Source organism: Arachis stenosperma, chromosome 9 (genome assembly GCF_014773155.1).
Source record: "Arachis stenosperma cultivar V10309 chromosome 9, arast.V10309.gnm1.PFL2, whole genome shotgun sequence".
NCBI lineage: Eukaryota > Viridiplantae > Streptophyta > Magnoliopsida > Fabales > Fabaceae > Arachis > Arachis stenosperma.
In genome coordinates, this window is record NC_080385.1 from 77,493,292 (window position 1) to 77,518,370 (window position 25,079).

The 25,079-nt window shown below is 36.0% G+C and overlaps 1 protein-coding gene across 1 annotated transcript; it reads right to left on the reverse strand.

Moving 5' to 3' along the window:
* Positions 1–18: 18 nt before the first annotated feature.
* Positions 19–14,183, reverse strand: LOC130951136 (myosin-11-like). The gene is made up of 38 exons (XM_057879764.1): positions 13,805–14,183; positions 12,840–12,968; positions 12,195–12,338; positions 11,962–12,107; positions 11,721–11,877; positions 11,547–11,605; positions 10,806–10,965; positions 10,581–10,730; positions 10,346–10,482; positions 10,120–10,266; positions 9,904–10,005; positions 9,704–9,761; positions 9,518–9,619; positions 9,172–9,209; positions 8,819–8,945; positions 8,566–8,736; positions 8,314–8,445; positions 8,088–8,197; positions 7,903–7,963; positions 7,516–7,693; positions 7,204–7,409; positions 6,998–7,117; positions 6,129–6,227; positions 5,711–5,932; positions 4,201–4,340; positions 3,850–3,952; positions 3,691–3,750; positions 3,341–3,607; positions 3,090–3,245; positions 2,806–3,012; positions 2,582–2,725; positions 2,165–2,235; positions 1,966–2,065; positions 1,805–1,861; positions 1,644–1,700; positions 1,465–1,545; positions 1,312–1,394; positions 19–549 (listed from the first exon to the last, which is right to left on the reverse strand). The coding sequence occupies exons 1-38, from the start codon at positions 13,805–13,807 to the stop codon at positions 426–428; spliced, it is 4,608 nt and encodes a 1,535-aa protein (XP_057735747.1). The 5' UTR covers positions 13,808–14,183; the 3' UTR covers positions 19–425.
* Positions 14,184–25,079: the final 10,896 nt, after the last annotated feature.

Genomic DNA, 25,079 nt, shown 5'->3' on the forward strand with positions numbered 1-25,079 from the left:
ACAGGTCTCTATAAATAGTTAACTTTGTTACCGCATATCCTGAGCAATGTTCTCCATTCACAACTATAATTAGATGAAATTCCTATAACTTCTACGTACAAAATCTTATTCTAAGCAAAGCAAGGTGCTGAGAAGTGACAAGGTGAAATGAGAAAAGAAAAAAAGAATGAAAATTCTATGGAAAAAAGGCTGTTGGCCATTTTTTTTTAAGCTTCCACCCCAAAAAGGCAGTAGCATATGCTTTTTATGTCATCCACTGTTGAAACTACTAAGAAGTAAATTTCGTGTGTTAAATACAATGACTAGTCTCTTAGACAACCAAAGTCAACAAATTACTATATATAATTTATATACCCGAATGTGACTTGATATCTTGTTGGTGGGTGGGTATAAACACCAGTCGACCAATTCTACAGTCGAAACTGTCAAGCTGGGCGTGGTAATAAAAAGCTAAACCCGGAGTTTTCCCGTATAAGTGGCGGTGGATCTATATCAGAGATATCTATTTGTTCCATTGACTTTGAAATGTCATCAACAGAAAATGGAATGCTGCAAAATAGATTGAAATGGTTAACATTCCATATAATTTCACGGTTAGATGTGCAAAAGGACGAGTTAACAACTAGAAGCCTGTCAAACTAGTCCTTATTTTAACTTTTACATATCACTTAGTATGAAATAACTTTGGCATAAAACAATATTGTATACATAAAATGGGTTCGTTTCAAAATGAGTTTTACCTAATGAATGTGTGGTTAAGACTTATGAGCTAAGTAGTTTATATAGCAGCATGGCAAATTTATCTAGATTGTGTCTGTAAAATTTGGTGAAGGCCTCATGAACATGAATCATGAAACCTATTCATCCAGTGTGTTTATTTTTATTTTTATTTTTATTTTTATTTTATTTTATTTTATTTTTTTTGCGAGAAGTATTTCTTAAATCCATAAAAGAAGGTTAACCCACTTTTTCTTTCTATCTCTCTCCGCTTCTTTTTCATTCTTTCTCTCTTCGTACTTTCTTTCTCTCTGACCCACTTTTATGGGTTCACTACCTATCAATACTCTTTTTTCCCGGGAACATGTACAAGACAATTTATTAAAGAAAGAAATAATTAATGTGCAGTCAGGGATCACGGGATTGCTGTTGGAAACAGTCCTGTTTCGCAGGTTTATTTCAGTTTTCTATTTGATTGGCATGCAGCATAGCTTAAAGTAAGAACCATTTGGTAGGAGTACCAAAATGTGAGTAAAACAACTACTAGTGACAGTTTTAACACAGAAGGAAAACCGAAACAATCATATCAGGTACCTTGAATCATCATCCAACAGGAAAGAATTACTAACTGCATTATTTGAATCTTCAGTCATCAACACTCTCATATTGGATATGACCTGGAAAAAACATTAATAAGGAAGAGTCTCATGCATAGACAACTTTAAACATAGTTAGCAACGAACTTACTTCAGGTGACACACTATGCGTGCCATATTTGTCATCCCAATACATGGTGCTAATCCGATATAACTGCTGTATACTGAGGACCTGTAAATAGGGAACTGAGAATGGTAACTGTTCTGGCAAGTGAGAAGCGTAACTATTCTGGAAAGTTAACCTTCTGACAAAGAATATCTTGCACTTACTGGGCATAGGTCATGACTTATTTCATCCAGTGTCTTCTTCGGTTTTTGATGTATAACCTAAATTGAGGTCAGGAAAGATTAGTTTACCTAATTTTCCAATCTGACCATCAAAACAAGCACCATGCTCATGACATGTAACCAAGAATAGATAAGGCATATACCAGAAATCCAATGGCTTGTCTAATATGTTTGAGCTCATCCCAAGCGGAACCTGCATACTGCAATTTTTTTGTGGTGGGGTTTGGACACAAGGATGTGAGGTTAGTACATGTCTTTTACTTTATTAGTAATGGAGAAGGATAATATCATAAAATTAATGCACCTCATCCGTTGCCTTATAACACCAATGCTCTAGTTCAGCCAAACCAGCTTTTACATATTCTCCATTACTAAATGAGCAACACTCTCGTCTAAGAAGAAGACTGTAGTGAAAAAAAATGAATATGTAAAACAATAAAAAAGAGAACTCCATTCACAAAGTAGAGACGAACCAGGAAAACAGAGGAGAAGAACAAACTGACCTATTGAATAGTTGTACATTGATGAAAGAAAAAATTTGCGTGAACACCTTACGAACCAAAAATGGTGGAACCTGCCGGGTTAGAAGTGGGAGTGTTCAGAGAACATAAGAACACTAAACAAATGCAAATATAGCAACTTACCAAAGAAGAAAAAGGCAGTGATAATAACAATAACAATAAGAATAAGATAGATACATAAATATATAAATCTCTCTGTCATTCACTCTTAAATTTCTGTAAACCTCCCAAATTAATTTTTTCTCAAAATCTCGCCTAATTAAAAAATAAAATGAAGAATATATGCAAGCTATTTAATTTTGTAGAATTTCAAGAGAATCATGCGGTTTTGTTATAACAATAATGCATATGTAAGTAGTATAAAGAAAAACAGAGAATGATGTCAGAGATTTTACTAACATGATTTGCTTTCAATGTATTTAAAAAGTTCCCTAGGCTCTTAACGATCCCCTGCCAATGAGCAATCAAAGCTCGCTGGGCTTCAGTGTTTGCAACAGAACGTGACGATCCCTTAACCAAGCTTGCTCTGGATGTTCTTGGTGCCTACAGCATCACAGTCAGTGTCATTTATAACAAGCATCCACAATAAATCAGTTACTAGAGTACTGAAGGAATTGTCATACCTGAATGCACAATCCAAGCAAGGGAGAAATTTCTTTCTTCAAGTTATCACGAATCATTCCATATATCTTTTCCACATATGCTGTAAGCTGCTGTTTGAAAAGCAAAGCTGGGTACTTGGCTTCAACTTGTCTTAATGTATCTACTCCTCTACTTGAACTACCATTAATTAAGGACAGATTGACTCCTGCTGGACTTCCACGGAAACTCTGACAAAGAGTATACTTAACTTAGAAATGAAAGCTTTACTATGGAAATTTTTAGTTTAAAATGAAGTTGTGTTTACCTGAGTCATCCTCCCAAACAGGGTTGCTGATTGAGAACGACGGCGTTGTGGAGCCATTCCAGCAGCACCACTTGCCTTGAGTGTGCGTTGAAGTAACAAGAGAAGTGTCGAGGCATTGGATAACCAGTAAGCTAAGACATCATTATTATCCTGGGTCTAAAGTACAAATGGAAATATTTTAGTTAATTGAGTTGAAAGTGACAAAGCAACAATAAGAGAACACAAGCATGTGAAAGTTGCACTTTATACACCTCAATTGCATGGCCAATAGTCTGGATGATTCTATCGAAAACGCTAGTGCGCTCAACTTCAAATGATCTCCAATGCAAGAGGCACTTATATATGATACAGGCAGCAATTGGTCTGTTTCCAGCAAATCCTAGATGTTGTGCAATGCATCTAATGAGTAATTCTTGATTCTCTTGTTGTTTCTCATTTAGTGATTTCTGTGGTTTATCATCCACTTCAGAGGATTCCCTCAGGTTCATTGATGGGCTAGTTTGAAGTTCCTGATTAGTCTATCAGGAGACATAGAAACAAATCAAGTCCACACATACATACACATAACCTAAAGATGAACATTTAAAATGGATTTAGTTACCACTTGTGGCTTCCCCTCCACTGCAATACTATTATGAGCACTTTCAGCAGCCCTCTCTCTCTGTCGATTGAAAAAAAAAAAAAAAAAAAAAAAAACTTTTTCAAACAACCATCAAGGTTTATATTCTTTTCATGCTTAAAAGTCCATTATGAAGAGAACCTGGGCAAGTGAGCTCTGGCGTCTGTGAAGGAACTTAGTCGATACAGCTTGTTGACGCAGAACCTGATTCTCTGATTCTACATTATTAATCTTCTCTTCTAGCCTGATCATATAAGATTTCAGTCAACCAGTTAAGTCAATGAGGTGCATGACATCTATTGTGAAGATGAAACTTGGAATTAACCAAAGATTCCTGTGAGATGTGAATATAAGAAAAGATAAATTTCTGACCACTTTAGTCCATGATATTATTGAACTTTTCAAAATAAATTCTCCACAGGGATTTTGGTCTTTGGAAATCAAATGTAAAAAAGTTGCAACATGGCTTGTTTCGATGATTTGTTTATTTACCCCTTCAATGATTCTTGGAGTTGACGAACCTTCTTCTCTGTGTCTTCTAACTTTTTACCTCTTTCTTCACTGCTAGCTTGGGCTTCATTATATTTTTGTTCAAAGTCATTAGATTTCTGTTTCTCTGACTCGAGTGACGTCTGTGTGAAGAAAAAGCCAAGGCAATCATTTAAATATGATAAACTGCTAAGTGCTGACAAAAAGTTAACAACATCAGCATACAGAGACTGTGCCCCTTATTAATTCAGGGATTTGTCTTTGACACACATAAATTGTGTCAGAGACACTATGCGCAAGTTTTTTTTTTTTTAATTCTTCGTTATGGAAAAAGGAAGAATCGTTAAGATAAAAAGAAGGCATGTACAAATATATGTTGGGCCAACCGTGGGGAGCTCTCGACAACCAGAGAGACTTCGGGGAGGAATCAAGTGAGAGAACATAAGATGAGACTAACTTCAACACTCCTCACACTTGCAAAATTAACAATCTCCCCCTCAAGTGTGAGCCTCCACATCAAGCATTAACTGCTCTCTAGCTCCTCCACCACATATGAGTATTCGTCCATCACACCGCCGCAAAACACCGCGGGACACGCCGCCCGGACCACCTTTTGCCGGGAAGACTTTCGATGCTTCACCTTGAATACTCCTTAAAACCACTAGACTGATTAACCATCGGCTCTGATACCACTTTGCTGGGCCAACCGTGGGGAGCTCTCGACAACCAGGGAGACTTCGGGGAGGAATCAAGTGAGAGAACATAAGATGAGAAAACACCACATCCAACTCAAAACCTTAAGGTGTCAAGTTAATGGGTCTCTCATCTTATAAACTCCTCACTCTTCCATGCTTTCTTTGATGTGGAACTAACTTCAACACTCCTCACACTTGCAACATTAACAATATATAGGAGGATAAGACAGCCCCTTTACAAGAACAAGATCAAACAAGAAATCCATGGCCAAGTGATTACTAATTAAACCTTGATCCTCACCAACCTCATCAAAGATACCTAAGAAAATTTTTTTCAGCAAAAGTTGAAGTGTACTTGAACATTTTATGCACTTAAAGTTGAAAGGGCTGTTTGGTGAAGGAGAGACTTCATTGGGTGTCAGCTTATATCAACTATGAATACCTTTGTACTGTATTATTTCAGAAATCAGCAGGAGGAAAACATTTCATTCGACATCCCATTGTATCCAGGATCTATAAAGAGAGAAAGCATCTTATATTTACTATATCATATCATAGAATTCCGAAAATATCTGATGAAGTGCATGACTTAGCTCTGTTTGCAATCTACATGACATCAATTAATATATGATGTCTAGAACAAAATAATTACTATTAAAATAGCATCTTTAATGTAAACCTGTCTAAGAATTATGTATCCCATGTCTAATTGACATATATATTGTCACAATCTTTGATGTTAAAGGAAAGAGTATACACAGAAAGATATGCATCATTGAAAACAAGGGATCATATCCAATAAGACTGAATTTTCTTACCTTTAGGCTCTCAATTTCTGCCGTCAGTGCGTCAATCTTCTGTGTATCTTCAACGATAACCTGTTTCTCTTGAATAACAGGAACTGCTTCTATACTAATTTTCTTTGCATTCTCACGCTCCTTGGAAAGCAGAGCATTGGTCTCCTCAAATTTGCTCTGCATCTCCTGCAATTGATTCTGCAGTTTTGCTATCTCTTGAGATTTGGATTCTTCTAGATTCGTCTGCACATGATTCCACATATTTAGTTTAGAGCTTGTGAATGAAGTAAATGTTTAGGAACTACTAAGGTTGGTCTTTTGCACTTCCTTTTATTTTCCATTAGTGTAAAAGTGTTATTTCAACATGCACAATTGTCTAAGTGATCAAAAAACATAACAGTCATCCAAGTCGTATTTATCTGCAAAATATATATCTCACCCTTAATCCTTTTTCTAGCTGGAGACGCCAAGTGAGTTCCTCCACACGTTTCTCAAGCTTATCCTTCGCTTCTTGAAGTGCACCAGTTTCTCTTGCAGCCTAAAGAAAGTGGAACAGGACATCAAGTTAGGCAAGAAAAAGATATCAATAAACAGGAAAATAATAAAAAATGATGTTTATTTGACTTGAATATTACAGAATGAGTCTTGTAGAAGTGGCTTAATTCATTACAAGAAGGTGGAGTCAGATTTGGATCCCATCCTTCGCAAAACCAGCAAAAAGAAATTGAAAATTACAAATATAGAGAAATATAGTTGCAAGGCTTTCATTTCAGAGCCAAAATAGTTATCCTTAAGGATTGTGTCTGTTTCACTTTTTTAATAATAAATGTAGGATAATATTTGAAGAAATACAAAAAAAAAATGACAGAAAGAGAACAAATATATTTCTAGTTCTAAAAGCTTAAGTCTAAAGTTAAAGAAATTTCAATTTTGAAGATCCTAAGAATTTGTTTTCCCCCTTAGGTTGTTTTATATTTCATGTACGGTTTAGATTTTAATAGTTTAAATGTAAGCACGATTGTTATGCCAAACTATGGCAATGCCTAATCCATGTAACCAACCCACCTAAGACAAGGTGTAGCTGTTTGTTTTCATGTTTTACACTTCATTACAATAGAGTGATCATGACAATGATACAGAAGAATAATAATACAGGTTGTATAAACCTGCTTAATATGAAGCATCATTTTGCAGTTAAACATTTAGTCATTTACTAAAACATTTAGTCACATGTTCCTGAAGGTTCTACGTCTTGATGGAATCTCTAAAACCAGTTATATAAGAATCATGGCAAACCTAGTAATTTACCATTTTTAGTTTCCTAAGTTCTCTTCTGGCTACACGTCCCCTCCATCTGCATTGTGTAACTATGGTCCCTTTCTTGAGCCTCTTATAATATAATGCAGCTTTGTGGCACCGCCACCGAGCCTGCAATTTTTTCAGAGAACAGATTTAAAAATTGCATATTGATTGCCCAAGTTGATGATCTAAATCAAATTGAACTTGACTAAAACCTGAATAATAATGGAGGCTTTGGTCTGCTTCCTAAATCTGAACTCCTTGCGAGCAGCTGTTGCCCTTAAAGCTGTTTGAACTGTCAATGCTGACACATGAAGTTTCTTGTAGGCTCTCCGAGCTTGATATCTGCGTGTGTTCTTTTGAATTTTCACAGCAGCAGCCTCCTTTCTCATGTTTTCATATAGTTTGCATGCAAGTCTTCCTACAAATAATATATTATACATAGTAAATATATATAGATAAAGGAGATTGACCAAGCAATGTAAAAGGATTGCATTTAACCTAACAAATTAGTAAGGTTATTTCACCTCTCCACCGAGACTGCAGATATATGGTCTTCTTTCGAAGCGCAAGATAATGATTACGTGCTTGATGAGTTCTTATGCGCCGCTGGATACTTTTTGCTGCATTACTGAGTACTTGAGCTCTACGTGCATCTAGTTCAGCCATCTGACCTGCTCTTAGAAATACCTTTGTCTTTCCAATCTATAACATTTGGCGGCCAATCAAACGAACTTTGTGATCATACGAGAGAGGAATGTATTATACAAAGATGCATTTTCTAAAACCATTCTGGATTTATTTGACATTAGACAATGAGAATTGACATAGGAAGAGGTTGAAGGTGCATGAATTATAGTTGGAGCTAAGTCCTTAAGATCTTTATAATAGTATAGAGAAATATTTTAAGATACCTGATATCCACTAAGCCCCATCTTTTCCAGAATCTTTTGGCAAGCAGTCTTTTCATCATAGCTGCTCATAAGTGAAACAAACTGACAATTAGCACAAAACCTAAGTTTGGTACAAAAATACTTTAACACCTCAAGCAACAAATTTCTACCACCTCACATAAAAAGCATACTTAAAAAATACTCACTTTGCTTCTGTGGCCTCTGGAGCAAGAAGGCCAAATCTGTTCACAAATTCAAAAAAAGCGCGGCGAGTAGGATAGCCAGCACAACTGATTCTGATTGCCTCTAAAACACCCTATAGTGGCAAGGGTTAGGGATAGCAGAATGGTTGAAAACATAAAGAACTATATATATCATTTACATAAATATCATCCAAAGATGAAATGAAAACAAAAGTAACATTATACTCACACCACAGCGAAGTTGTTGCATAATGTTGGCATTCTCAAAAATAGCAGGCTTCAAGAGGTTATTTGGTTTCACACATCTGATGTAATGGGGTTCTGTAGAATTTAATGTGTCCATTAGACTTTGTAGTTGTAGCTGCACCATTTAGAATATTGTTAGCTTCCAGATAATAGGAAAGTGGTCTATTTTTCATAAGCATGGGCTTTTACATATATATATTGTGATTATTGAACCAAAGACTAGAAAACATGATACCTTAAAACGAGAACCAATTGAAGAAAATTTGGAAGATTTTGATGTTTCTTCTGGAAGTGGTGGAAAAAGGCCAGCTACAAAAGGACATTTGGAAGCACTCAACAAATCTTGATGTTCAGGAACCACATAATCCTTGTTTTTGTCTAGAAATTGATCAGACTGGTATAAAACCTGCAGAATTTTTTGAGGGAAAAAACAACTAAACAAATATGTCATATTTTCAGCAGCTAATGTTATAAGAATTAAGTCATACCTCCCCAGCATAGTGAGCAATCGTGAAATCTGTTCGAGACAATTTTGGCTTAATAAAGCGCCTGTGGTTCTTAAATGTTTGATAAAGCTTGTTTGCAAAAGTTTCATGCGTAGACTTTGGAAACATGCTGAAAGACAAGAAAGGCAGGGAAAAATTAAGAATTAAGTAAGTAGATTGTGTATGTTATGCAACAAGGAGCAGTAGCATCAAAGCAGCCAGAGAAAGTCTGGATCTAGCAAGCTATTAAGGAAGTAGTTCATGTCCAGTTTTACTAACCAAAAAAGTTAAAGTTAAAATCATCTAATAACCAATGAAAAAGAAGTTCTTCATAGGAAAAATTAACAATGTTTTACCAAGCTTCATCTAGGAGAGCAATGATTCCTCCAGGTTTCTGCAGAAGAAAAACAATGTTAAAAAAATAAAATAAAATAAAAAGGATGGGAGAGAAAGGATAAACCAAAGGAAAGGAAAAGCTGAACTGGTGACTAACTTCTTCATTATAGTCAAATTAAATTATGGACTCTGGGATAAACTACAATAGTATAAAAAGGAAGCATTGTAAATATCATCATCAAGCATATCAAAAGCATGAGCTTTGTATTCCTATAATTCCAGAACATACATGTTGAATGCTTTCACACCCAGAACAAACAATGAAACCTCAGTTGGTTAAACAAAGTGGGATAGGAGAAACAAAACCTTTTCAATAAGGTCTAAAACATCTTGGTTATCAACAAATTCAATGTAGCTCCAATTAATTTGCTCCTTTGTATATTCTTCTTGTTCCATTTTAAAAACGTGCTGAAATCCATCATCGAAATCATATTAAATATAGGAATAACATTTACAAGAAAACTTGAAGTGCAGTGTAGCCTGAGACATTGCCTGATTGAAATGCTGTTGCAACTTCTCATTTGTGAAATTAATGCAAAACTGTTCAAAACTGCAGAGGATAAAGGTTGATAGTAAGTTAAAAAGGACTGAATTCCAGAGGTGTTTGCTTTCAACATCACTAATCAGTACAATATTTGGAAATACATAACATGTACATGAAGGCATGCCTATTCTCCAAAACTATATATTACCTGTTAGTTTTAAAACTTTCAAAACCATATATGTCAAGGACTCCAATCAAAGTTTTAGAATTGGGGTCTTGTCCAATTGAACTATTAATCTTGTCCACCAACCTGTTAAACACATAAATACATCATGAATCAAAATCAGAACCCCGTATCATTATCCTCAGTATCTAAGTTACTAAACACTATATAGGTCATATTTGTCCATTTTCAGTATTATACCAGTCGAACAGCCGAGAATAAATTGTTTTTGCCAGTCCATCTCTACTCACTGTTGCACTTTGGGGATCAAGGCTCCGTTTTATAACTTCTTCAGGGGTGATCATGACACGCTTACATAATGCATCTTGCAAAGCATTGGCATCACACCTGATTTGATATTTGAGAATCATCTTAAAGGTAATTAAAAATCATATCGAGGGAGGAAGTAATAATACAACATCCATACATTAGAAGCTCAGCAGTAGTTTGAAGGTGGAATTTGGCTTTGTCATCTTTCGGAACTGATGAGTCAACTTCTTTTCCTTTGGTAAAGTCAATATTACCAAGATGGAGAATTGAAGCAACAACTCTAAAAATGGCTTCCTGAGAAATAGGTAACAGAGGAAAGCACAAACTTAAGAAGCTAATTATCCTATATGCTAGAAAGAAAGAAGCCAATTCACACTCATGAAACAAAATACCTGATCCTTTTGGCTGATTCCAACAATATCCATAGCTCTACGGGTGGCAAGAAACTCACGAGCATCACTTACGTCAGCCAGTTCATAGCATTTTGACTGGTTAAGGTAGTGAAAAGTTTTAGGACTTCCTAATTTGTATCTCTCAATTTCCTGCCAGAAAAATTTCCAATGTGTTCATATGGTAAAAAGAATCAATAAGAAGCAGATTGCTTGACAGAAACATACCTCCTGTGGTGCAGCACAAAGAAGATAAAAGCAGTGATAGTTGCGTTCAGGATCATTAACTTGGCAAACCCGAGATCTCTCTAGAAGGTATGTTCTGATGGCTGCTCCTGAGATTCTTCCACTTTTATCAAATTGGATCTCCACAAATTTACCAAACCGACTGCACCATTAATACAAAAGAGAATTGGAAGGCAACCATTAGTAATAGCTTTAGAAGTTATCTATCACCTACCAGACTATGTTAGCAAAAATGCTTCTTTTTGAAAGAAGAATAAAAACGGCAGCCTGGTGCACGAGCATCCTACATTAACGCAGGCTCTAGGGAAGGGCTGCATACAAAAGGTGTAATATACGCAGCCTAACCTGATAATTACATCAGTGGCTGTTTTCATGGCTTGAACCCGTGACTTTGAGGTCACACGGAGACAACTCAACTGTTGCTCCAAGGCTCGCCTTCCTTTTGAAAGAATAATATGCAAAATAAAATCATTAACTATTCATTAACGTCAATTTACTCTTCATTTTTGGCCTTGTGACTAGAAATTAATTATGAATATGAAATGAAACAAAACCTACAATATAAGTACTTTAAAATATCAGACTAAGAAGGAGAATGAAACATAAGGAATCCTTGTTTGCCTGCATCTCAGAAGACTGACATAAAAGGTAAGTAATCAAGCAGACATTAATGGAGACTAAAACCAAAGTGTCCGTTATTATCCAGGTATAAGAAAGACTCACCTAGAATTGTTATTCCTGACAGTTTTAGCATTGCCAAATGCTTCTAGAACTGGATTTGACTGCATTCGGATTAGTTAGTATAGAAATCTCAAATAAGATCAGACGTTAGCAGCAAAAAGATAAGAATGAGAATAATGATCGAGTTTAAAAATGAGTGTTATGAATTAATCATACCTCGAGAACTTGTTGTTCAACTGTTCGGCCTTCAGTGCCAGCCCTACCACCTAGGTAAGCAAGGAATTGCATAAGCATTTTTGTGGTTTCAGTTTTGCCAGCTCCACTTTCCCCACTGACCAGAATTGAATTGCTTTTCCCTTCATTAATCATTGCCCTAATAAAAACAAAATATCCATTTTAATATTTCCTTCAATGATAGGAATGACATTTAGATAATAAGAAGCAATTTACTGCTTACCTATATGCAACATCAGCAACTGCAAATACATGAGGGCTTAATTCTCCAAATGGTGCTCCCTTGTATTGTTGCATCATGTGTGCACCATAGATATGTGGTAGTTTTTGGAATGGATTTATTGCAATCAGAATATTTCCAGTATATGTCTGTGATGGCAATCAAGAATATAGTTAACGACTTTTCCTATAACAAACATAGCTAAATCTTATAAAATTAAAGGTAGAAAGCCTTACATATATTTCATTCAATTCATATCTAGCTTTCAAGTTCTGCAGGACTCCAGGTTCATGTAAATAGGACAACTTAGTCATATCATCCACTCCACCAGGAGGAGCTTCCATATCTTTGGGATATATTTTTGATAAATTTGCAACCACCTTGTAATAGCCAAAATAGAAGTAAGCCAACAATTCAGATGTAATGTTTTACTTAACTAAGTTATGAAATATTTTGTCATTTCCATTTAGCAGTATCGGTATGAGAAAACATGAATGCTGCCCCAAGAAACGCATTAAAATGCCTCCAGATGTACGAAAATAATTATAACAGATCTGCCGAATTTTCTTAGAATTTAGTTAGTGAAGAAATGACAGGAATGCAACAGAAACACTCAATAATATATTTTGAAAATCATAAATAAGAGTTGAAATCAAGAGTTGTTCATTACATGCTTATTGGTGTTCGAATTTTGTGAAATCTAGTATAGATGATCATCATAGACTTTTGTGACTACAGTTGGATTGATAAAATATATATCCAATGAAGAGTTATAATATATCCAATATAGTATACACCGGTATATATATATATATATATATATATATATATATAACACAAAGGAAAAACGGAAGGAAGAAAATAATGTGCAGAGTACAAACCTTTTTTCCATTGGTAGTTTCAATTTCAGCATCCTTTCCGGTGATTTTTGATACCTGTCCATCAATCCAACAGATATCTGGATCTTCAATCCAGACATGAGAACCCACAATAATATTCACTGGAGTCCCCTGCACATGGACGTACAAATTCATCATTTCTGTTAAATAAAACAGTTTATATAAGAGTTCAGTAAGGTTAAGTAACTGTTTTCATATTATCCTGCTTGCCAGAAAAGACAACAAAAGTCTTGTTCATATTTGTACCATAATGGCATCCAGAAGAACTATAAATTACAAAATGAACTAATATGCGTGCTGTAAGTTCCATTGCTTGATCCTCCAGCACTGCTACCTAAGTTCCACACCTTGATCACCGAAGAATGATCATTTTGCTTCTAAAATCATCTCCAATCATTTCCCCCGACACTCTTCCACAATTGCAAACAATACGCAATGAATTGATCATGGAGGACCACTGTATCCAAATACAAAGATTCCTTGAACTTTTTAAGCTTAGTTTTGCAATTTGCATTGCAACAAAAAACTGAAAGAAACCAGTTCATGAAAGACTTCTTTCTTGATCAGCCAGTTCATAGCTCCATTCGATCATTGCCATTCCCATTCACATAATCATTTCCACCTCCAAAGCACGAAAGAGAATCGTTCTCATTCTTATCATATCTTATTCCGTGTTTGGATTAGCTTATTATAAGTCACCTTACGATAAAAAAAAAAAGACCTTTTGAATATAACTCTGATAAGAACGATTATTCCCCTAAACACAATACGTGACAAACAAGACATACAACAATTTAAAAAAAAAACAATAATAATAAACTTTAATTAAAAATTGTAATGGCAACTGCTACAGAATAACAGAAGAAAAGAAATGAAGAACGAAACCGAGAAGTGCATTACGCGAGGAACAAAAGCACATTACGAAAACTGACAACTAGAGAACGCACCATTATTTGAGGTCTTGAATCGGAGATGCTGCGAGAAGCGCGTTGTTGTTCATGAAGAGAAACCAAGCAAGCGAACAATGAGCGATTGATCGAATCGCATCAGTTTTGTTTTTTTGCTTTTTTTTTTTTAGGTGTGAAACGGAAACGTGTTATGAGTGTCGGAAGAAGTGAAGAAGAAGAAGAAGAAAGAGAAACGGCATGGTTTTTTGGTGGAGAAAGTGAAATTGAAATGTGAGAGTGAGAGAGTGAAAGGAGAGAGAAAGAGGAAGAAAGAGTGGATCGAGTGGCTGTGAGCGACATTGTTGATTCAACAACGGAGAGAGAGAGGAGCTGCAACTTCGGCACCTTCTTCTTTCGCGCCAACTCGTGGCTACCACTAATCATCATTCATCAACTTCTCTCTCTGTCTCTCCAACTATGTCAATGATAATTAATAAACACTCCGGGGGAGTGCCTGCCAATATTATTACCCACATATATTATCCGTCAATATATTAATATTAATAAAATATTTTGTTTCCATTAACAAACATACGATACGAGGGCTCATTTTTTAGTAATGGGTGCATGTTATATATTACCTGATATTGTATCCCGTCATGTATTACCCTGATATGGAGCAATACTTTTAAAAAATTGTAATCGCCTTTACGTAAAATTGATATCTGAAAGTCGTTAAATAAAAATTTAGTCAAATCAGTCAAATCATCTAAAAGCTCTCAGATATTAATTTCACGTACCTGAATTTCCACCTTTAAAAAATTATAATTCAACAAATCAGATTCAACAATTTGTTCATTGGCAACATGCAAAGAGAAAGAGTAATGGAATGGTCCAATTTGTTTTACGTCCAAAAATTGAAGTTTCAGGGAATAAACATTGGATGATTCAATTTCTGGGTTTTTTTTTTAATTAAGAGTTTGTAAATGCTAATTTTTGTTATGTGGATTAAATATATGTATAATATGTTATTATTGGAAGTCTAAGTGTTTTTTTATATGGAATTATTTTTTTTAATTAATCAAATCGGATAGTAAAATGTATTTGAAGAGGCAAAATAAACTATAAATTGAAGGGTCTTATTTTAAATTTAATTTTTTATTTTAAAAACAAAAATCTTTGATGATAAAGTTTTTTTAATTTTCAAAAACAAAAATCGCACAATCTGATTTGTCATTCCTTTCAAGAAAGTTAAACAACATTGGTGATACTACTCAAATACAGCAAAGAAAAAATAATAAGCGGATTACAAATTGTTAGGTGATGAAAAAATCAAGTTGTGATGTTGATGGTTTGATGAACTAAAAGGGATTAAGAGATGGAGAAAAATAAGTTCAAAAAATAAAAAATCTCTTAAAAAATATCTGTTGAGTTATTACACTTTATATACTATGTACTTGTTATATACTCCTACTAAAAAAAGTTACAACAAACAAGCCTACATATGTTATTGATAAAAAAAATTAATCTAGGTAACACCCTGACATTAGGATTTTTGCTAATAAAGAATTTTGTAAAAATATAATCGCGTTGTGAGTATAGATTCTAAACAAACAGAAAATCCATTCGTACAAACGTCTTGGTTGTCACAAGTAACTAAACTCAATAAATTTATAAACCGAAGTATTCAAACCTCGGATTGTCTTCTCAAAGAATTGCAGGGAAGTATGATTTATTATTGGTTATGGAAAAACAGTGTTTGGGTTTGAAAAAGGTTTCAAGCAAGAGAAATAGATTGCAAGAATTAATAAATTAATAACTAATAAAATTCTTGGCAAGGTATGAAAACTGGAAGTCCTATCCCAGTTATCCTTATCAATTGTGATGAGAATTGGATTTTTCTCCCACTAAGTTAACCTCTAACTATGAAGGTAAGTCAAGTGGATGGAATAAGTTTGGTTCCTCAAGTCCTAGCATTTCCTTGAAAAAGGCTAGAGTTAGTGGAACTTGAGTTAATTCTTGAAGAATTCTAATTTTCAGTTGACAATGAGTTTGACAACTCAAGAGTTACCAATTAATCAATTAGAGCCAAGAATATAAAAAGCTAAATTGAAATCATAAATATCCGGAATACCTCAAATTATATTGAATGAAGATGTCAATTCTAACATGGACAATATTCATAAGCCAATTGGGCAACATAAATCAAACACAAATAAAAGCTTCAGAGTAAACAAAAATAGAAGAGAAACATAAATTATTGAACCTGGTATAAAGAAACAATCCTGATCCTAATAGAAATCCTAATCCTAAATCTTAAGAGAGAGGAGAGAACCTCTCTCTAAAAACTACATCTAAAACCTAATATTGAATTATGATCTGATATGAATTTCCTCCTTGAGTCTCTGCATGTTTCCTGACTTTAATCTGTGTTTCTAGGCCAAAAACTGGGTTGAAATGCGGTTTAGAATCTCTGCCAGCGACTTTTGTAATTCTGCAGAACGCGCACGTCACGCGCCCGCGTCGACTACGCGATCGCGTCACTCAGCATTTTTCGTACCACGCGTGCGCGTCGTCCAAGCATTCGCGTCTTTCGTGCAGCTTCCAGTCAGCGCAGTCGCGTCAGGCACGCGAACGCGTCACTCTGATTTCTTTCATTTCGCGCGGTCACGTGAGCCATTCGACCGCGTGACTTCTCGTTGGTCATCTCCTCAATTTCTTGTGTTCCTTCCATTTTTGCACGCTTCCTCTTCATTCTCTAAGTCATTCCTACCCTTATGAAGCCTGAAACACTTAACACACAGATCAAGGCATCGAATGGTAATAAGAGAGGATTAAGATTAGCTAAATTAAGACCAAGGAAGCATGTTTTCAATCATAGAACTAAACTAGGACGGAATTGTAAAATCATGCAAATCATATGAATAAGTGGGTGAAAAGCTTGATAAAACCACTCAATTAAATACAATATGAACCATAAAATAGTGGTTTATCAACCTCCCCACACTTAATTATTAGCATGTCCTCATGCTAAGTTCAAGGAGACAAAATAAATAAGTAAGGAAAAGCAGGACTCATGCAATGCAACCTATGAATGTGAATGCAACTACATGCTAAAATGATTCTATCTACTTGGTGAAAAAGTAAATAAATCCTTCAAGAATAAATATGAACTGGATTTCACTAATTCAAATCACAAAATACAATATAAATAACTTGCAAGAAGAAGATAGCTGATGAAAGCAGGGAACATAGAATCAAGCATTGAACCCTCACTGGTAGTGTATATCACTCTAATATCTCAAGTGTCTAGGGTCAATCGCTCTATTCTTCTCTAATCATGCTTTCTAAACTTCGTTCTTCATCTAACCAATCAACAAATATTTAGTATACCCATGCACACATCATGAGGTATTTTCAAGGTTGTAATGGGGCCAAGGCAAGGGTAAGAATATATGTATGGCTAAGTGAGCTATAAATTGAATCTTTGAGTAACCTGAGCTATCACCTAACATACATATATTCTATATAATTTCTAAAGTCATGCCTAGCAACCTATAATTCCCACTTTTATATCACATACTCATGTGTCAACTTTTCTTTTGATTTGTGTCACATATGCATTGATCTTTTATTAGCTTAACATTAGGGTAATTTTGTCCCCTTATTTATTTATTTATATTATATTTTTTTTCTTTTTTTTCTTTTTTTTATAGAGACATAAAAACTAAAATAACATATCAATGCATATGAAATTTTTAATTTTCTATTTTACATGAGTAGATACCCAAATTTTCCAATATTCAGAAGTAGAAACATGATACATTCCCTTATTAATCCATGTTCCCACAGTTTTTCCACACTTAGTTGGTGCACAACTTCTATCTTAAGTTAACCAAAGTTCAATTGGGATATTTAATTTGTTTTTCTGCTTAAGGCTAGTGATGTGGTTATAGAATAGAAGGGGATTAAAAAGCTCAAAGTGGCTAACAAGGGTGAGATAAAAGGGTAGACTTTTTGGGATAAGTGAGCTAAAACAAGTAATGGCCTCAATCATATGCAAGCATGTAAATACACTAAATATTGGACATATAGATTGGAACAAAATAAAGATTACAATCATAGAGAAGAAAATACACAAGAATAAAATATTTATGGTTAAATAATGTAACCATGTAAATAAGCTCAAATTCTCACAGGGTGTGTGTTCTTTAGCTCAAAAACCATGTTCTAATTTACAATCTTCAAACAATTTTAACACATAGAAAATTTTAATTTTTAATTTTTTTATAATTTAAATTAGTGAAATACTATAAAAATTCCTTGAAAAAGAAAATATTACTTCAACCAAGTAGTGACTAAATGCATAAAATCAAACAAACATGCAATCAAATATGCAAATTCAACAATGAACAAACAAAGAAAATTAAACATTGGTGTTGAGATAGAAATAGCTAACCCATGGAGATCGGTATCAACCTTCCCACACTTAAAGATTACACCGTTCTCGGTGCATACTAAGATGTACAAGTGGACGGGCTGCTCCAACTGATATCTTTCTCTATAGATTGTGCAGATTGACTTGCCTGTCTCTCTAGTTAGAAGCTTTCCCTTTCCCTTCCTTGGTGGTCATCCTGAAAGAAGAGGAAAAAGAAGAAAAAGTGACTCAGAAATAAAAATAAGAATATAAATAAAGTCTGGGTGGGTTAATGCCAAATAATGAGGGTCTCAATTATATGGTAGCTACACATGCAAGTGAGAAAACAATAGAAACACATGGCATGTCAACTAAATAGCAAACAAGTTAAGAAGCACCTAAAACAATGCAGGAGATATGCAACAGATGAGTAAAAAGATTGTAACACCAATGTAAAATAGCAAATATAGAAAAGAAAGGGAGAAGAAGAGAAAGAAGAGAGTAAAGAGAGAAGAAGAAAAAGAATGAATAAGATGAAGAATAGAGATAATAGAAGAAAGTAAAGAAGGAAGAAGAAAGAATTAAGAAAGGGGAAAGAAAACGATTAAGAAAAGATAAGATAGTTGGCGCTGGGATGGAAAGGCTGTGCGGCGCAGGGGACGCGGACGCGTGGGGCACGCGTTCGCGCGGGTAGCACGTAAGTGAGGTGACACGGGAGCGTCGGCCACGCGGACGCGTGGCATGGTTTGTGCTAGTGGCGCGAGGGCAGCTTCGCGCTCACACAACTCCCTGTTCAAAAATCATATTGCCACTTTTGTGGGTGACGCGTTCGCGTGGTTGACGTGATCGCGTGGATGGCCAAATTATGAAGACAGCCCGAACGCGTGGGGCACGCGTTCGCGTGGTAGGGTTTATGCTTCTAGTATGAGTCCAGCCCAATTCCAGCTCAACTTTCGGCCATACACACTTTTTACGTCGATTTTGAGGCACGCGTTTGCATGGGTGACGCGGACGCAGGGGAGGCATGTTTTTCACATGACGAGGACGCGTCAGTGACGCGGTCGCGTGGACCAATTTGTGCCAAAGGCACGCCTCCAGCCACGCTTTCGCGTGACTCTTTGTTCACTTTTCTTTTCTTCCCAACGCACCTATGACGCAGACGCGTCGCGTGCGTTTTTTTTTAATATGCAAGATGCAAAATGTAGTATGCAGATGCAGATGCAAATGTTATGAACAATTCCAGGTTCAATAAGAGAAAATAAAACTCAAAAATAAACAAAACTGAATCGAAAAAGGAACGATCATACCATGGTGGGTTGTCTCCCACCCAGCACTTTTAGTTAAAGTCCTTAAGTTGGACATTTGACGAGCTTCCTACTATGGTGACTTGTGCTTGAATTCGTCCAAAAATCTCCACCAGTATTTGGAATGCCAACATCCTCCGGGATCCCAAACAAGGTACATAAAGCCCTTAGGTGAGTTCAAACAGGCTTGCAGGCTTCCGGAGTGTTGAATGGTAGAATAGATTCCAGGATTCCAAACTCTACTTGTACACCCGTCTTTGTCTTGATCTGCATTTTTCCAGTCAGGTGATAAGTAATCTAAATTCTCACTACAATAACCAAACAACTTCCGAGATCCTTCCAATTGAGCTTGACACCAATTCTTGCACCTCAAATTGAAGTGTGAAACCTCATTGAATCTTGCATACCAGCGCTGAGTGCGAGTCATTTCCCTTTTTCTCTTAAAGCAGCAGAGAGCTCTAAGCTGGCCATCTGTCTCAAGCAAACCATATTCAAGTGAAAAATTGAAGATAAAGGTCAAGGATTTTACCCACTTGAAGTTTGTGTTGGGTGGTAATGGCCTTGGGATAGGTGTTTTCAGTGGTTCTGCAAGCTCTACTCCCTTGTGGTCTTCTGTGAATTCTTCCAATTCTTTGCAAAATTTTTCCATTCCAACCATGCCTTGATTAAAGTCACTGATATCTTCCTCATCACTTGAGTCATAATTGGGAGGTTGAGAAAAGTCAACCTCTGGATCATATTCGTATTCACTTGGGGAAGATTCTTTTGTCTCAAGGAATTCACTTGCGGATGCAAGTTCAATACTAAGAAAACTTGACTTGTGATCATCATCAAGAAAGCATGCGTCTTGAGTTATTCCATCCAGTTCTTCATAAGATATCTGCTTCGGGGGTTATGCACTATCCTCCTTAGCATCAGCTGTAATTTCTTTGAGCGGAGATTCAGCATCTCCTAAATCTTCGACCAACTCTTCTTCTTTTACAATGACAGTGTCCTCTACTTGTTCTAGTACGAAGTTATGCTCTATGCTGTCCACTTTAGCTTCTTATGTCTTCTTCACACTACGTTCTTCATTAGATTCTCCACATGAAGCCATAGGGGTTCCTTGAGTGTCCGAACGTCTGGAAGATAATTGATTTATTGCTTGCTCCAGTTGATGAAGGGTTGCATTAAATTGGTCTACTGATTCTTCGAAGCGAGCCTGTGATTCTTGGCTTGATGGATATGGACATGGTGCATAGGGGAGTCGTGGTTCTTGGGAGTAATTGGATTGGTATTGGGGCGGATAAGGATTATATGGTGGCGAATGGTGAAAAGAAGCTTGTGAGTATGGTGGGTTGAGGTTGTGTTGAAAGGATGGTCTCTGAGCATAGGGTGGGGTTTGTTGATAGCTACAAGGGGGTCCACCAAATCTATCAGTTGGGTATGCATTGTAGAATGGTCTCCGTCCATGGTATCTAGGAGGGTGTTGTTGCCTAAAGGGGTGATCAGATCCTCTTGGCTCCATCCATCTTTGATTGCTTAGACCTTGATTCATAGTCCTGTTATAGCTTTCATTCCTTACAACAAAAGTAGAACCAAACTCAAAGCGAGAGGGGTGAGAATTCATAGTAGTTATCAAAAATAAGAAGGGAAGATAAGAAACAAAGAGACAAGTAAAAGAAAAAAATTATTTACAATAACCAATAATAAGGCACACGTTTGCAATTCCCTGGCAACGGCGCCATTTTGATGTTAGGATTTTTTTCTAGTAAAGAATTTTATAAAAATATAGTCGCGTTGTGAGTATAGATTCTAAACCAACAGAAAATCCCTTCGTACAAACGATTTGGTTGTCACAACTAACTAAACCCAATAAATTTATAAACCGAAGTATTCAAACCTCGGGTCATCTTCTCAAGGAATTGCAGGAAAGTATGATTTATTATTGGTTATGGAAAAACAATGTTTGGGTTTGAAAAAGGTTTTAAACAAGAGAAATAGATTGCAAGAATTAATAAATTAATAACTAATAAAACTCTTGGCAAGGTATGAAAACTGGAAGTCCTATCCCAGTTATCCTTATCAATTGTGATGAGAATTGGATTTTTCTCCCACTAAGTTAACCTCTAACTATGAAGGTAAGTCAAGTGGATGGAATAAGTTTGGTTCCTCAGGTCCTAGTCTTTCCTTGGAAAAGACTAGAGTTAGTGGAACTCGAGTTAATTCTTGAAGAATTCCAATTTTCAGTTGACAATGAGTTTGACAACTCAAGAGTTACCAATTAATCAATTAGAGCCAAGAATATAAAAAGCTAAATTGAAATCATAAATATTTGGAATACCTCAAATTATATTGAATGAAGATGTCAATTCTAACATGGACAATATTCATAAGACAATTGGGCAACATAAATCAAACACAAATAAAAACTTCAGAGTAAACAAAAATAGAAGAGAAACATAAATTATTGAACCTGGTATGAAGAAACAATCCTGATCCTAATAGAAATCCTAATCATAAATCTTAAGAGAGAGGAGAGAACCCCTCTCTCTCTAAAAACTACATCTAAAACCTAAAATTGAATTATGATCTGATATGAATTCCCTCCTTGAGTCTCTGTATGTTTCCTGACTTTAATATGTGTTTCTGGGCCAAAAACTGGGTTGAAATGTGGCCCAAAATATCTGCCAGCGACTTTTGTAATTCTGCAGAACGCGCACGTCACGCGGCCGCGTCGACCACGCGATCGCGTCACTTAGCGTTTTTCGTACCACGCGTGCGCGTCGTCCACACATTCGCGTCATTCGTGCTGCTTCCAGTCCGCGCGGTCGCGTTAGGCACGCGAACGCGTCACTCTGATTTCTTCCATTTCGCGCGGTCACGTGAGCCATGCGAACGCGTGACTTCTCGCTGGTCATCTCCTCAATTCCTTGTGTTCCTTACATTTTTGCACGCTTCCTCTTCATTCTCTAAGCCATTCTAACCCTTATGAAGCCTGAAACACCTAACACACAGATCAAGGCATCGAAAGGTAATAAGAGAGGATTAAGATTAGCTAAATTAAGACCAAGGAAGCATATTTTCAATCATAGAACTAAACTAGGATGGAATTGTAAAATCATGCAAATCATATGAATAAATGGGTGAAAAGCTTGATAAAACCACTCAATTAAATACAATATAAACCATAAAATAGTGGTTTATCACACCCTCCCACAAGTTAGAATCGTATAAATCTAACAATCCTAGCTTAAAAAAATTAGTAAAAAAAGGACCACAGAGTTTTGGTTAGAAAATGAGCAATTTGGTCTTTGGAACGAATTGTGAATGAGACCAGACAAATGTTTTTCCCGAACAATGTGGCAGTTCACTTCAATGTGTTCAGTTCTTTCATGAAAGATGAGATTATTGGCAACGTGAATGGCTTGTCACAGAATAGAGTGATAGACTTTTGAAGCGGCGAATCAATGAAATCCATTAAGAAAGATAACCAACTGGCTTCACAAGTCGCAATAGCAAGAGACCTATATTCAGTTTCTACAAATGACTTGGAAACTGGTTTGTGGTGCACGAAATTGACTCCACAATATTCGCACAGATAGACCGGCAAGGGCACCAGGTCCTCCAAGTAATACATCAGGTGAGTGAGGGTCGATCTCACAGAGATGGTTGGTTTGAACAAGCAATGGCTATCTTGTAGATCTTAGTCAGGCGGATAGAAAATATAGTTATTGTGGAAAAACGCATAAAAACAGAATAAATAAAGTATTACTAGATAGATGTGAAATCAATTGATAAGAGAACGGTTGAGGCTTCCAAGATGCTTCCTCCTTCTAGATCAACTTTTCTCACTCTCTACTTCAACTTCTAATGATTCATTCCATGGCAGGTGATGGTGTTTTTGTGGAAAAATAGATTTCCAAACACATAGATCTAACCGGCAAGTGTACCGGGTTGCATCAAGTAGTAATAACTCACTTAGAGTGAGGTCGATCCCACAGGGATTGATGGATCAAGCAACTTTAGTGGGTGATTAGTTTAGTCAAGCTAACATTGAGTGAATTATGTGAAAAGTGACCAACAGAATGTAAATTGCATGGAATTTAGAATTGCAGAATGTAAATGGGCAGAAGACTTAAAGAGTAATAAAGTAAAATAGCTGAAACTTAAATTGCAAGAAAAGTAAATTGCATGAAAAGTAAAGGGGCTGGGTGTTGGAAATTAAAGAAAACAATAATTCAAGCAACTGGAAATCTAAATTGCAGGAAGAATAAAAGGATTTTAGGATTTGGGATTCAAGAAATCAAAGAAGGAAGTGTAAATAGCAATCAAACAGAGAAGTAAATGATGCAACAAACTCAAACAGATTTGGAAACTCACTTGAAAAATCAAAACAGAGAGCAGCTTGGCTCAATTGCAAAATATAAATGAGAGGTTGAAGATCTCAGGAGCTCAATGAGACTAAAAAACAAGTCTAGATCTCAATCCCTTCCTTGATCCAACAGCAAACAGATTGAAGAAGAAATAAAGATGAAAGCAGTAAAGAGAGCTTTGATTCAAATCACAATTCACTGAAATTTTGTAGACAGGCAAACAGAGAGAATTCTCAAGGTGAGATTGAAATAGAATTTCTTCAATTCTCAATCCAAGATTCAAAACAAAAATGAAAACTAAAAGAGAGAGCTTTCTAATCTAATGCTCCCCAGTGGAGCTCGCCTCCTAATGCTCTCTATTTGAGCTAATCTACTCAGTGAAATGAAACTAATGCCTTTATATAGGCTTTTACAAAATAAAAATGAAAAATAAAAACAATATTTACAAAATGAAATTTCTAATCTAACTTCTCTGTGTGCCTTTGAGTCATGTATGCTTTGCTTGCTTTGGAGTGAAATTGGATTGAAGATGGCCTGAATCGATCGTTCTTGGTCTTGAGAAGAAATCTGCATGCAAATTGGGCTGTTGGTGCTTCACGTTTGAGTCAAACGTTGACTCAAACGTCTTCGTGTAAGGACATTTTGCAGACCAACCATCCATCTGTCACTCACGTTTGAGTTCACGTTTGAGGTCAAACGTGAGCTCAAACGTGATTTCCTCCATGGTATTCAGGCGCCAACGTTTGATCTCATGTTTGAGGCAAACGTTGGCGCAAACTTTGGATTATGCAGGGTTCTTTTTTAAGTGCTAATGCATTGGCCAATTGGCTTTTGCATGCTTTTCTTTACTTTAATTCATAATGCCAATGCATTAGCCGTGAGCATTATTTGTCCATTGCATTAGAAATTAAAGTTTGCATGCTTTCATTGGCCATGGCATTCATAGGCTTTATTAATTAATGCCAATGCATTCACGTTAAAGCCATTTGTTTTAATAATGCATTCTTTTATTGGCTTTAACAATGCATGCATTTCATTCATTCTTTAATGCCAATGATGATATCAATTAATCAAAGGCATGTCATGCTTTCATTAATGCCGTAAGGCTTGAATTTCCCATGCATGCATGCTTTGATTTATCAATAACAAATTCGTGCATAAGGCATTAATGCATGTCATGGCTTCATGGTCATGGGCCAAGCTTTTAAAAATATGGTCTAAAGCTCTAAAGTGTGCTCAATCTTTAAAGTGTGTCCAAA

What these genes read in the sequence shown, in the direction of transcription:
- LOC130951136 (XM_057879764.1), bottom strand. An exon ending in ACTACTGCTGAGCTTCTAAT is followed by an intron (nt 10,267 to 10,345) that starts GTATGGATGTTG and finishes ATATCAAATCAG; the next exon opens with GTGTGATGCCAATGCTTTGC. An exon ending in GACAAGCCATTGGATTTCTG is followed by an intron (nt 1,701 to 1,804) that starts GTATATGCCTTA and finishes ACCTCAATTTAG; the next exon opens with GTTATACATCAAAAACCGAA.